Source organism: Peromyscus maniculatus, chromosome 5 (assembly GCF_049852395.1).
Source record: "Peromyscus maniculatus bairdii isolate BWxNUB_F1_BW_parent chromosome 5, HU_Pman_BW_mat_3.1, whole genome shotgun sequence".
NCBI lineage: Eukaryota > Metazoa > Chordata > Mammalia > Rodentia > Cricetidae > Peromyscus > Peromyscus maniculatus.
Genome location: NC_134856.1, coordinates 122,076,340 through 122,090,063, shown reverse-complemented (window position 1 = coordinate 122,090,063; position 13,724 = coordinate 122,076,340). Strand labels below are relative to the sequence as shown.

General features: G+C 45.4%; 1 protein-coding gene across 4 annotated transcripts in view; it reads left to right on the top strand.

Moving 5' to 3' along the window:
* Elovl2 (ELOVL fatty acid elongase 2) overlaps positions 1 to 13,724 on the top strand; it is a 45,172-nt gene that overhangs the window by 16,146 nt on the left and 15,302 nt on the right. For 3 of the 4 annotated variants that reach the window (XM_076573221.1, XM_006972802.4, XM_076573220.1), the window contains exon 2: positions 10,681 to 10,744. In XM_076573221.1, the coding sequence (XP_076429336.1) occupies positions 10,681 to 10,744 (64 nt within the window). Of the gene's footprint in view, positions 1 to 279; positions 393 to 10,680; positions 10,745 to 13,724 lie in introns of those variants that run through there. The other variant, XM_076573222.1, reaches the window with a different exon arrangement.

The following is a 13,724-nucleotide window of genomic DNA, read 5'->3' as shown; positions in this document are numbered from 1 at the left end:
GTAAACAGCTGATATTTGACCTCAAGGGGTTGAGACCCACAGATCGAGAAGCACTGCTGTGGAAGGTGAGGTAGTCCTGAGAATACTACATAGGCAGGCTTGTGTCTGAAATCTCATACTCAGTGGATCTCCACCTCTGTGGAAGAAGGAAAGAAAGAAAGCAGGGTCAGATCATTGACAAGTGGAGGTGGGGAGGGCCAGGGAGGAGGGAGGCAGAGCTTCTGGAGCTGATTGGCTGCAAATGCAGGAGCTAAGCTCAAATGCCTCCTTTCCAAATAGCCCAAGAGCTACCATGTGGAAGAAAAGTGTTGCTTGTGTGTGACTCCGGAGGGAAGACGTGGGATGTTCAAGTCACGCTGGAAGGGAAGAGATGAGCACTAAGCTCTCGGCGGGTGAGAAACAGTGAAATGGCGTGTGCTGCTGGGCTTTTCCTAGGGCGTTCCACATGGGGTAGAAAGCAGTTATTCCAGCTTTGGGTGGAAAGTTGAATTAGACGTCTGTGAATTGTAACTGTCAGTAAACAGTTCCCCTTCTCATCTGGAGTTTAAAAACATCACTCCAGGGCCGTGAGATGGCTCAGCAGGTTATGGAATGTGCTGTCAGTCCTGACAATAGGCGCAGGATCCCTGGAGCCCACGTGATGGAAGGAGAGAACTGACCCCCCAAGTTGTCCTCTGACTATGCACACACAACTTAAGTCAATGACAAAATTATTGACAAACCACTTCTGTGTGAGCTGATTTCTATTCATAACAATGCTGTATGTTTCCCAGCTAATTTTTAGGCCCTTATTGTAGATTGGTATGAAAAGAGAAAGTCTTTATAATAAAAACTGATATTTTCATATTTTTAAAGTTACATTTCAAAAATATATTTTTTTGAAGAGCAAGTTTAAGAAATGCATAAGTATTCATACCGAAAATTTCTCAATATTGGCTTGTTACTGACAAATGTCTGTTGTTAAAAGACAAGTAATTTAAAGAGTTGGATATTGTGATTACATTAGTGTTCCATGAACTCTTAATAAAAAATCCTTGTTCCAGTGAGAAATGTTTTAGCAGCAGCTACCTCCACTGTCACAGGAAGGAGGTATAGCCGAGATAATGAAGTCCATGGCCATACCGCTTTCATTCATCGGAGTCCAGAGAAGAACCTGGGCCTCCGGACTCATCCCCTGTTGCTTCCTGCCTTGTTAGAGTGATCATCAGTGTCACAGTGAAACATCCGTCTTTAAAGTTTCTGTGGAATTGGGAAAAGCCACATGACGAAGTAGGATTTTATTTAATATATGAGCCGTCTCAGCCCTCCGCATCCTGGCTTCCCATTAAGTACATGTGAGCTGAGAATCTTCTGGGATTCTTAAATCTTAAAAAATCTTAACAGAAATAGGCTTTACTCTGAATGATGTTGCCTAGGGAGGAGTAACCATTGTTGGCATGGTCAGGTGGCTTTCTTTGCTGTTGAGTGGTTCCTCCATTAGAAGAGTCTATAGCCCAGAGAACAGCAGAATAAGATGAACATTTGGTAAAAATCAACTCTGTAGCAAGCATTGCAGGCCCTCTTCTGTGGCCGTTCCCAGTGGCTTTCTTCCTAAGTCTTTTAGTAGTCAAAGGACCCCTGTACCATGAGACTGAGGGCATGCACACAGTGCGGTCCACAACTGTGTCTTCCCTGCAGTGCCTGCTTGTCAGGTGCAGCAAAGGAGGCTCTCTACTTAAAATCAGATTCCAGATACACGTGGTGGAGCATTGCAGCCCCAACCAAGCTTTACCTGTAAGTAGAACCACTGCTGCTCCTCCTGAGAGTCACAGGACACCTGCCCTGCCAGCCCACCTGAGACTCACAGGACACCTGCCCTGACAGCCCACCTGAGAGTCACAGGACACCTGCCCTGCCAGCCCACCTGAGACTCACAGGACACCTGCCCTGACAGCCCTCCTGAGACTCACAGGACACCTGCCCTGACAGCTCTCCTGAGACTCACAGGACTCCTGCCCTGACAGCCCTCCTGAGACTCACAGGACACCTGCCCTGACAGCCCACATGAGACTCACAGGACACCTGCCCTGACAGCCCACCTGAGACTCACAGGACACCTGCCCTGACAGCTCTCCTGAGACTCACAGCAGACACTTGTCCTAACAGCTCTCCTGAGACTCACAGAGGACTCCTGCCCTGACAGCCCACCTACCCTGACCTTTCTGCCGGGCCTGCTGCTGGCTGCCACAGACATCCACATTTCCACCCCTTGGGTTGCTTTAAAGCTATACAAATGAGTTCGACTTTCTCTTTTTACACCAGCAATAATTTGAGAAAATATTCAGTCTAGCATCTCTTTTTTTTGACTTTTCTAAAATGCCTAAACCCAACACGCATTTTCTTTACCGAATCAGATGGAAACTTCCAGTCCTTGCTTCTCCAGATACTAATTTATTTGGCTCTTATTGGAGAAACAACTGGAACACTGTGGGGACTGAGACGTCACCTATGAAGCCCCAGTCCTGAAAGCATTTCTGCTGAAGGAGAGGCAGGCAGGGTTCTTCCTCCTCCCTCCCCGGGCCATCACCACCACCTGTGGATGTTGCTGGATTTCGGGCTATCACCACCACCTGTGGATGTTGCTGGATTTATGTCTTCGCTTTTACAAGTGGAGGGAAAAACACTACAAAGCTTCCATGGTTGCATTAACCACAGTAAACACATGCTCTAAAAGTAAGTTTGAGAGTTGAAAAATTAGATGAATTCTGTCTAGAAAATATTTTCAAAACCAAAATATCATGACATAAAACAGTGTAATTGAATGTTTCTTTTGTAGAAATCAGATAGTTTCTAGTGGTTTCTCTAGGGAACAGATTGAGCACATACTTTTCAAAAGGAATTTGGTTGTACTCTCTTATACACGTGGCTTTGAACAGCTAGGCTTTTCTTTAATGTTTATGAAGCTGTTTTTACTTAGCACTTTAAAGAAAATTAGAACATACAAAGTTTCCCTTCTGATTGGCAGGATTTATGCAGGTCACTGAGGCCTTGCAAAGCCATCTGTTGCTGCCCTGGCCACACCACTGCTAATGAGGCCCCAGAAGTCTTCTCTTCCCAAGGCCAGAGGCTCTCACTTCTCTGAATTTCTAAGATGCAGGGACATAGGAAAGTTGTATATTGATTTCTCTGAAATATCTAGATGGGAAATTGAAACATATGCCTGTGGGGTTTGGGAACAAACTTATCAGGCATTTTGTGTTAACCAGCCTCTCTCCACATAGTCCATCAATTAGGTCAAGGTTCCTTTTGTGAGTTTTGTATTTTTGTTTCAAAATCCGTGATAATTTCATGTTGGCTGCTTACTGATACATGGTCAGCAATATCTCAGGGTCAGTTCTTTGTGTATGAATCTGGCACTCTTCCCATCAGCTTTGAGGCTGGAAGAGAAGAAAGAACAAGAGGTCAGGAGAACAAACATTCATTATCTCTTTAAAACTTCGAGCTGGAGAGGGAGGGCCTCAGAGAGCATGTACTCATAACACCGAATGACTTTTGTAATTTTAAAAAGTAGTCTACAGGGATGCAATAAGAGGTGTAAAATGATTGCATTTAATTAGGATCATTTTGTACTACAAAGTGCTTTCTACTGCCTAATGAATAGAAATATTTATAGTAAGAAGGGGGTTAGTAATACTTCATTAATGTGCTCATTTTAAAGGTATGGGAACAGTAATCCAAAACAGGACTTCTGATGTCGCTGAATTCTGAAAATGAGGATCAAAGTCTTACATTTATATTATTTTGATAGTATGTTGGCAAAGGCATTAGCTTTGTCACGTGTGTATAACTCGTAATAATTTTTCTTCTGCTTCCATTATCTGTAGACAGACCCTTTGTTACTACCCTCTTCCCTGCCCTAGAGGTCATATCCATTGGCCACATCGCCTTGTGATTTACTAGTGATGAACATGAACTGTTAACATTCTATGATGCTGAAATATGTGAAAGCTGAGGACCTAAAGCTAGCCTGCAGTACTCTGTCACAGAGGCCAAAGAGAATGAAATTACAGGTCTTTGCACAGCCCAAGCTTCATTCTGCTTCCAGATGGTCTGCTGTTCTTATAATAACCATTAATGGCTCTCATCTGACACTGCAGAAGAGCTAAGGGAGAGGTGTGACATCCTTCACCTTCTAGGAAAGACTGCAGGGAGGAGCCAGCTGTCACTTTAGTGATGACACACTGCCAAACAGAAGAATGTGTCCGAAGGGTTTCTTTCAGCAGGGCTAGCTAGATCCTATTCCTCAACAGAGTCCTTGAGGAGCTGGTTTCACAGCTTAAGGGAAAATAGAAACTAAGCTAACCACATGGCTATGGGGTTCTCTTGTTGGAATTTGTAGTTAAAATACACCCGACTTTTCAAAAAATATATTGAAATGTTGTAGATATCTTTATAATATATAGCTTGACCTAGAAATAAAGCAGATATGACCTTTGCTTAGGAAATCAGGAATCAAATCTGGCCCGTGCTTTCCCATGAAAGCATGAGAAGCTTTGCTTTGTTCGTATTCAAAGGGAAAGCACTTGTCCGTGAGAAGCGCAGACCTGCTTCCCCTCTGCTGGCACTTGACAACCAGGGCTCAGGCGAACACAATTTCCTTTCATCGCCGCTGCTACTTGTGAAAGAGCCTCATTCTTCCCGTGTCCCTAAGACACGGAGACTGCAGTCGTCCTGACTAGTCCGAGAACAGAAATCTGGCTTTGGCTTAGTCTCCAAGGAGTTTTATAGTAGCTTACCACTTCCTGTGGAGGCAGAGGTTGTAATGGCTGTGGCAAAGATTTTTGACCTAGTAGAACTGTTCATTGTGAAACTGGGGCTCCTTGTTCAGTGTGTAGTGAATTTCATCTTACTCAATTAACATCAAGGCAAGTTATTTATTATCTTTTAATAAGATCAAACTGTTATAAGAAGAATGTTTGCTTTTTATTTCTAGTCTCTTGGAGGGAAGGCCCTAACTTTTTTTTCAGTTGCTTGCATTTTTTCAAGTTATTTAAATTGATTTCATTGTCTATATTCACTGAGCATAGTACTATGTTACATAAGAGCATTTTCAGACAAGCATACATTGAGCATGTCCCCCTTCTCACCCCACCTCCTCTTCATTTTCGTTGCCTTCTCCTCCTAGGGTTTCAGCTCTATTTTTTTTTTTACCATGTATGTATAAACAGTTTTACATATCTATGTGAAATCTACCAACCAGAGTAAGAAAACATATTAACTTTTGTTCTTCCAAGTTTAGGTTTGTTTGCTCAATGTGATTATCTCTAGTTACATCCATTTTCTTGCAAACACCTTTGTTCTTTGCTATCCTGGAAATGTCATGCTATACATATTCTATGTGTTTTTAAGTTCCCTCTTCTGTGTGGGACACCAAGATAGGCTGTGTAACTTAGCCGTGTGTGAGCAGTGTGCAGTAAACGTTGATGGGCCTGGACTTCTGTGATATGGTGGCTCAGAGTCCCTCAGGAAGTCCCTGAAATCTTGAAGCTGGCTCATAGGATAGATCTAGTTTTGTTTAGCTGAGAAATCTTCATACTGACTCCCACAGTGATTGAACTAGTTTACACTCCCATCAACAGTGTATCCTCACCAGCATTTGTTGTTTTCTTAAAGACCATTCTGATTTGGGTGAGGAGGAGTGTCACTATCATTTTAATTTGCATTTCTCTGATAGTCAATGAAGAACCATGACTTCTAAATTGACTAGAAAGAAACTAATATATTCATTTTTGTGAAATATATTTAATAAAATATCTTTAACCACTGAGTTAATATATAAATCATTTGTGCCTTATGAATATATTTTCAAGTATGCTTTTGGCTAGGGCAATTGCTCAGTGGTAGAGTGCTCATCCAGTATGCATTAGGCCCCAATGTGGCAATAAATACATTATTAGCTCGATTTTTGATGTGTCTTTGATAACCAAGCACCATCCTGCGCTTTATAGATAGCCACTTGATATGAACTTATGACTCTGTGTGTATGTGACTTATGTTTCACCTGTTTTACCCCAGCTTTGAAAAATCCCCTAAGTACTCTGTGCCCAGAGGCACATGTACCAGATCAGTTTTTTGAAGGAGGTCCCCAGGGTTAGTCATGACTGATTTTGGCCTGTTGCTTTGTGACATCTGTGGAGATGGTCATTTTCTTTTGCTCAGACACCCTTTGTTGGGCAGGTGTCATGTCCACAAATAGTCTCCTCCATCTATGGATGCTGATTGGTTGCTGCACACTGCTGTGTTGCTGTGCTATTGCCCTGCCCAGTGTCCCCAACTCTTCTGGGTACTGGTCCTAGAGTCCTCAGTACAGACTTCCTGCAGTGTTCTCTGGAAGTTGAGGAGAAAGCCTGCATCCTTTTTAGTACTTAGATTGTAAAATACGCCTATCTTGCAAACTTGGTGTTTTTGTAAATATAAATACATTCTTTTCTTTTCCTTCCTTGGGCAGGATCTTGCTATGTAGCCTAGGCTGACCCTAAACTCAACTACCCTCCTTCTTCGGCCTCTCCAGTGCTGGGGTTGCAGACATGTTTCACTGTATCTGGCTATCCTTTTCTTCTTGAGTATTGTTTTCTCTCTGCTCATGCTCCCTGAGGAACAGCTGTGGAGAAACAGAGCCTTGTTACCCTTGACATCACTCATTTAGTGTCCCATGTTCTACACTCAGAGGGCAGTGTCTGGCCACTCCATCAACCCACCTCTTTGGGCTGAATGCATTTCAGAACATTGCTTGGGTTCTTGTGTAAAGTGGACTGTCCCACCAGTTCACAGAGCATGCCGACAGCAGAGGGGGAGCCGGTCCTCCCACTCTAGCACGTGCAGATAGAAGCAGATGGAGGAACACATCCATGCCCTGTCATACTCCAGAAAGCTGTTCTTGAAAGCCCATTACTGATTTGTACTGAACATTGATGGCTGGAACATCTAGAATAAGAAAGGTTGGAGCTATAGACGTTGTTCGGCAGCAAAGGCCTTGCCAAGGATCTAGAAACCCCTGGGTTCAGTTACCAAGACCAGAAATCTATTTTTGTTTGTTTAGAGCTCGACTAGTTGGCAGTTTCCATTCCTTACATTCAGCACAGCCTGCTGCTCCAGCCTCACTCTGATGCTTTGCTGGAGATTTTGCAGTCTCTCTTCTCTCGGATCTACTCTTCACTTGCCAAAGACAAATTCCCAATGTCCAGTCCGTATACAGTCAAACCTGCCGAGAAGAGAAGCGTGTTGTCAAAGGGGAGTGGGCAGAAGTGGAGCTTGCTAGCCCCAGTCCTAGGTGACTGGAGCACTCACTCATTAAGAGAAGCACTCCACAAGCTAAGGAACCCCTAATGTGCGCCAGACAAAGGGCTATTGAGTAGTTTGAGAGAAGGGAAATGCAGAGAAAACAAAATGCGCTTAAGAGGCATCCAGGCATTAGCAAGCAGAATCCATGCAGTGGCACAGAGGAAGCATATGATGCAGGAGGACCACTCCAGTAATCACACATGCCTGGGGCAGAATGCACATGAGGACATGGACACAGGGAGGCTGAGCAACAGGAAAGATCACTGAATCTGGCCCAGCCAGCCAAAGGGGTTAATAACAATTATTTGATTTTCTAAAATTCTCCACAGTGTATGCCCAGTAAGAATGCTAGTTTCTGAGCCAAGTGTGGCAGTGCATGTCTGTAATTCCTATTCTCAGGACACTGAGGTGAGGGAACTGCAAATCCCAGGTCAGCCTGGGCTGTATAGCAGGGCACCACCAAAACAAGTTCCTCTTGTAATGGCTGATTAGATGTCAAAGAGTTGGGGTCCTTTGCATATGCAGTTTGCCTAACTGCAGTCCACTGAGTGGGAAATAGGAAAGAATAATCCCCAGGAGTCGGCCAACAGGCTCAGTGATTGACTGTCATCCTGAGCCCTGGACACAAGGTAAAGGTATGTTCCACAGTCCACATCTCCTTCTCCCGAGTTCCCTACAACTTAGTTCTGGCTTGAGGCTCTTGGGAAATTTCTGGCGCTGGAATCACACCCCATTTCCTGATTTGCTGTCACTGAATTTTTCAGCATTACTGTATTTGGAAACACATAAAAAGAGAAGTAAAGATTTTTACATTGTTACACTCAAATGTAGCCATCTGTTTGGTGTCTTAATGTGCTTGTTTTGAAAAGCAGTGAACTTCTGGTGAAAATGCCTATTCTGTCTTTAAACCATTCTCAAAAACTCTGCTAATAGAGGAAACACTCAAGATTCTGAGTCATGTTTTAAAGTACAATACAATGCCACCATAGGCATCGAGAGCCAGTGAGATGGCTCAGCAGGCAGAGGTGCTTGCTGCCAAGGCTGACAGCCTGAGTGTGACAGCTGGGCCCTATATAGTAGACGGGGAGGACTGCCTGATTCCCACAAGTTGTCCTCTGCTTTCCACATACGTGCGGTAGCATGTCAGTGTGCGTGCAGTCATAACACACACATGCACGCGCACACACACACGTTCATGGACATGCCTTTAAAATACCTAAAACATAAGATGGAAGTGTGAAGAGGAGGAGGAAGTAGGAAATGGAAGAGGCAGGAGAGGCAAGATCTCCAGTCCTGTATTCCCAGGGCAGGATGAGGCTCTTCTCTCCCAGCCTCCTGCCTCTGCTTCTACAGAATGGCTCTTAATTATGATGCTAATGGTCAAACGTAATGAAGTCTTCTTAGAGGTAACCCAAGCTAGTGAGGGGCTCAAGATGTGCTTCAGGAGCAGACCAGAAAAGAGCCCCCATTTCAGATAACCTGGTTTGACTTGACCGCCAACTAGTGCAGTTAGAATGGGTAGGCATCCAGTTGGCACTGTGGTGGCAAAAAGCTAAATTCACTCTTTCTTGTCCCCCACGTGCTCACAGAAGCCAGTGGCTAGGGCAAGGGCGTGTCCCAAGAAAGCTGCTAAGGTTCCTGTAGTCTGCTGGATGGACCCCCACTCCTCTAGGTGGTCTTCATATTTGTGGGAGTAGAAGCAGATCTTAGGAGTGCTGCTTCTAGCTGGTCGAGGTGAGGTGAATATGGTGGTAGAGATGGCACAGGGGTCCTGTGTTAATAGTGGACACCATTAGGTAGGCAGCCCAGATTGCTTAGGGGGCTCTGGGCTACAGCTTTCCGGTTCAATTCACATATGGTGCTCGTGGCTTTGTCTAAACTCTACTTTGCATATGGCATCGTTTTCCTTTTGCTTGAAGATGTCTTCAGCATACTCTGAAGCACAGTCCTGTCGGCTGTAGGCTTCCTTATGTGCATGTGCAAGTGTCCTTATTTAGCCCTTGCTTTTGAGGATACTTTTTTCCCTGCAGTTCTCAAGCAGACACTGACTGCTTTCTGCCACTATAGTTGTATTTCCCCAAAATTGCCTGCATTTCTAACATATGAGCCACTAGAGACCTGGTCATCAGGGTTTCCTAGATGAGCTGTGCCTGGGTGTGCTTGCTTCTGTGACTCTCCTGAATGTCTGTTCTTCTTTCCTGAGACAAAGTCCCTGAGGGTCAGAATTCAGCAGGAACTTCATCTCTTCCTGGTGCTTCTCAAGGATATCTGAATTAAAGCCTTTGCTCTTTTCTAATATAGCCCCGAGAGCCTCCTAATGTTTTTAGCCCTGGAAGTCTGAGTTACTCTCTAGACTGAGAACTCCATGAGGATGAGAACCATGTACAGCTGACTTTGCACTTGGCACCTAACATCGCACTGGCATCAGTGTTTAGTGAATGGCAAAGAATGAAAGACTGGGTGCCCTTTTATTCCTTTTCCTTCTCTGCTCTCTCTTCCTGTTTTTTGTGTTTGGTTTCCACGTTGTAAGTACATTTCTGCAGCTTTACAGCAGCAGTGAGTTTGTAGCCTACTAATCAGAGCGTCCTTAGCTCTCTAAATTTTGGAAAGTGGATTTTGAACCTGAGCAAACAAACCAAAAAAGTTCAAACATTTGTCCATGGTGTGGCAACCACCATGAGTCCATCTGTGAGGTTAATGCCCTTATCTGTTGAAGAATGGAATGTCTGAAAGAGACCTGAATATCCACAGCTGTACAGCTGGTATTCTATCCTGCCAAGATGTCACATCACTGCCCTTTCTCAAATCTGGAATTCAAAGACACCCCACATGGAAGCCAAAGATAAAACGGTACTTTCCAAAGTTCAGGCTTGACTTAGCAAAACACTTTTTACAGGGATGTTATGAAATAAGAAAGATAAGGTTCCTAACTCACAGGCTGGCTGTAGTGGGTGCTCGTGAGTGCTGTCTACTCCCCAGCCTCCCTTCCAAGCTTCCTCAGGGTACTGAAAACCCATTTTTTCCTTGAAATTTCAGGATCCAAGAGTAAATAGGACTAGTGTCAATAGCTGAAGCCACCCAGGTCCTCTCCTCAGATACCTGATCATCAGTCTTCCTCTCTGAGCCTGGCCTGTCAGAGTGTCTGAGCATGAGGTGCTATAGGGGGCCTTGACACTTTACTTTGATTCTGGAGCTTATTCTATGTGAGGCTGTCCTGAGGCCATCACACCAGCTGCTACCAAAGTAATCACCTGAAATTCCTTCCCAGAACCCTGGATCCTTCTTGGTCTTCCTCCCCATTGCTTGAAGTGGCTTGAGAATTAAAAAGAAAAACCTGCTTAATCTTCCCCTCTCTTTTAGGAGCATCTGAAGGCCTTTGATAATGAAGTTAATGCTTTCTTGGACAACATGTTTGGACCACGAGGTGAGTGAGCTGCTTGGGAACATGCAGGAAGAGTGCCATTTGCTTGTAGGAAAGGATTGTTGTCTCTGGGGTTCTGAAAACAGTGTGGCATCTATCCCTATGGACTGTAAACCGCCTACCCGTGGTGCCCCTTTCCCAGAATAGCAGACTCCTCGTTCCTTCTGCCCTGCTGTGTTTCCTGGGGTGAGGGGCAGGTGAGAGGTAAATTTTCCCCCAAGGTATCAGCTGTGAAGCCTGGTAGTCCCTCTGCTTTCTCCATCACCTCTCAGCCTCCAGTCAGAGCCTGTCTTCCTCACTCACATGGATACAGCCCCTCCAGACAGCTTCTGACTCCTCCAACGTGTAAACGTGGTTTAATTGCTGTTTCCCTAAACCTGGACTTGCTTCCTGCTGTGTCTCCAGCTTTCCAGTCTGCTCAGCTCCTCCTCTTGCAGACACCAGCTGTGGGCTTTCTGGGGTGGCTTCCTCTCTGCTGCACCTCATTGCTCTAGACTCCCCCATTTCTTTCCGCATAGGCTTCCTAGTGGCCGCTTGTCTCTTGAGAGCAGGAGCCGTGACCCTGTTCACCATCTATGACCAGGGCATGAACAGCTCTGGGAAGAGAGGACCGATAGTTCTGACTAGATGAAGTCAGGACAGATGTTTTGCTTTACTTGAGTCTGGTTGTTTGACAAGCCTGTGGGAAATACTTGGTTTCTACAAGCGGTTTCCTCAAGACTGTAAAGACAGGAAGAGGAACTGAGGTCTTCCCACTTCTCACAGCCTTTAAACAAACTTGGAGATATTTGGACCATTCCCTGGTTTTCACTGAGATTCTGAAACCTGTTCTAAGTGAATAGTGACTTTGGTTTTTTTAATAGAAACTGCAGTTTTTTTGGGAGGGGGGCAGGGCAGTGGCTCTCCATTCTTCCCCTTGAGGATCCTTTGTGGTGGGCCAGCAGTGTCTGTCTATAACCTCTGCATACCCTGCTTGCAGTTCTAGTGGAGTGAGGAGGAATTGGCCCAGAGTGGAGAACATGGCCTCTTGCTTAGGCAGGATGCCACAGGAGCTGTGAATTCTTGGGGACCACAGCTTTCTGTTTCTCTCAGCAGAGAGTTAAACATTGTCCTCTCTGAACTAAGTTTGCACTAAACTTTGCTGTCAGTAGATCAGTGGAGCTAGAATGAAAATAGACATGGGACCCACTGAGGAAAGGATTACAGTTGTTTAGTGCGCTTCAGCGGTTCCGGTGGAATTGTTTCCTTTGTAGCAGGGAGATTGTAATGTTAACAGTTTGACCACTGAATTGGGTTACTATAGTCACATCAAGAATCCTTGTCCCTTCCCAAAGGTGACCCACACTTTCAGTGACCTCGGAGGCATCCCCAGCTTTTTCTGATCTTGTGCGCATCCTGTCAGTAGCCTGAGGGATAGGCCAGACACAGAGTAACACGACTCAAGTACCAAAGCAACAGCACGGCAAACCCTTGCTCCCAAGTGTTAGTTGCAGCAGTGGCGATCGCCTTTAACTGTGGCGATCGCCTTTAACTGTGGCACACATGGACAGCAGCATGACAAACACAATACAGATCTCAGGTGCTGTGTTCAGAGTGCCAGCGGATGTAGTTTACATGAGTCTCCTCCTAACTCTAAGGATGTTAGTTCCAGGTAAGAGGAGAAGAGACTGGTTCCTCCTCATGGAGCACAGGCAGTGACTGCAGAGGGAAACCTAGCATGTGGGAACAGTCAGGATGCAGCCTAAGTATGCATTCCCTGGGACTAGGTGACTTTGAGAATGACAGAAAGATAATCCCACAGTTCTGAAGTCAAGGTAGGGCTCGCTTTGTTCCCTTGTCATTATGGGAAAAACCCATCTGCTCTCCCCGGGTCAGGTTGCTGGCAGTCTGGTGTTCCTTGGCCTCTAGCTGCATCTCTGTCTTTACGTAGTTTTCATTTATTCTTTTGTTCCTCTCTTGGAAAGACATGACTGACTAGGTTAGGGCCTACCCTAATCAGTATGGTGCAATCTTAACACAATTGCAACCCCACAGACCCCAGTTCCAAGGGAAGTCACATGCATACAGCAGGTGTCGGGCTTGAACATGTCTTGGAGGGATGCAGTTCAGCCGCAGTGTCGTAACAGGTGGGGAAACTGATCACTGTGAGCTTTCTGCCCTCTGTGGCTGACGTTCCCTAAGGAACCCCAAGAATGGCTCTATTATTTCTCTAGGTGGATTGCTTTGAGAAATCTGTCAATACATGTCAAGCTTTAGACAGCGCCTGACATGGAGGAAGTCTTTGCAGTTAACTATGTCAGGATAGCTTGAACAAGAAGCCAAAGTGGCCGTTATCTTGTTGAGCAAGTACAGCTGTGGCTATGACAGGGCGTGGGAGATGCCTCCCCACAGGAGGCATTAAAGGATGGACAGGAGGGCTCATAGCACATAGGCTTCTGTGTGAGTATGAGCCTGTGCCTGAAAGGCTGTAGCACCTCTGAGCTCGGAGCTCCTATCACTCACCTGTCACGTGATCACTGTCACCAAAGGCGCTGTCTCTGGAACACTCCTTGGCACAGTGGCGGTGCTCACAAAGGCACTTGCCTCACTAGTTCGCTCTGTAAGTGTGCTGAGAACAGGTCAGAATAGATGGTGTGGGGCACACCAGGGAGGGGGACTGAGGCCGTGGGAGAACCAGCAAGGTCAGAAAAAGGACACTGCCTGGGGTGGAACCGTTTTGTTGTGTTATCTGTGTAGGTTAGAAACAGCATGCAAATTTCATGATTCCAGGTCAATCTTTAAACAAAAGGAGACTAAGGAACAAATCTCATTTGTACCTACAGGTCACTTTCGGGTGTTACCCAGTGTTAGAGATTGATCATAGGCTGTCACGTTTCACTCTCTGGAGGAAGAGCGTCTGGTGACTCTTGACTCTACCCCTGCTGTTGACATGTCTAGTCCTGAGACAGCTCTGTAGCCACAGTTTTGTATCATGCTGTTCTCA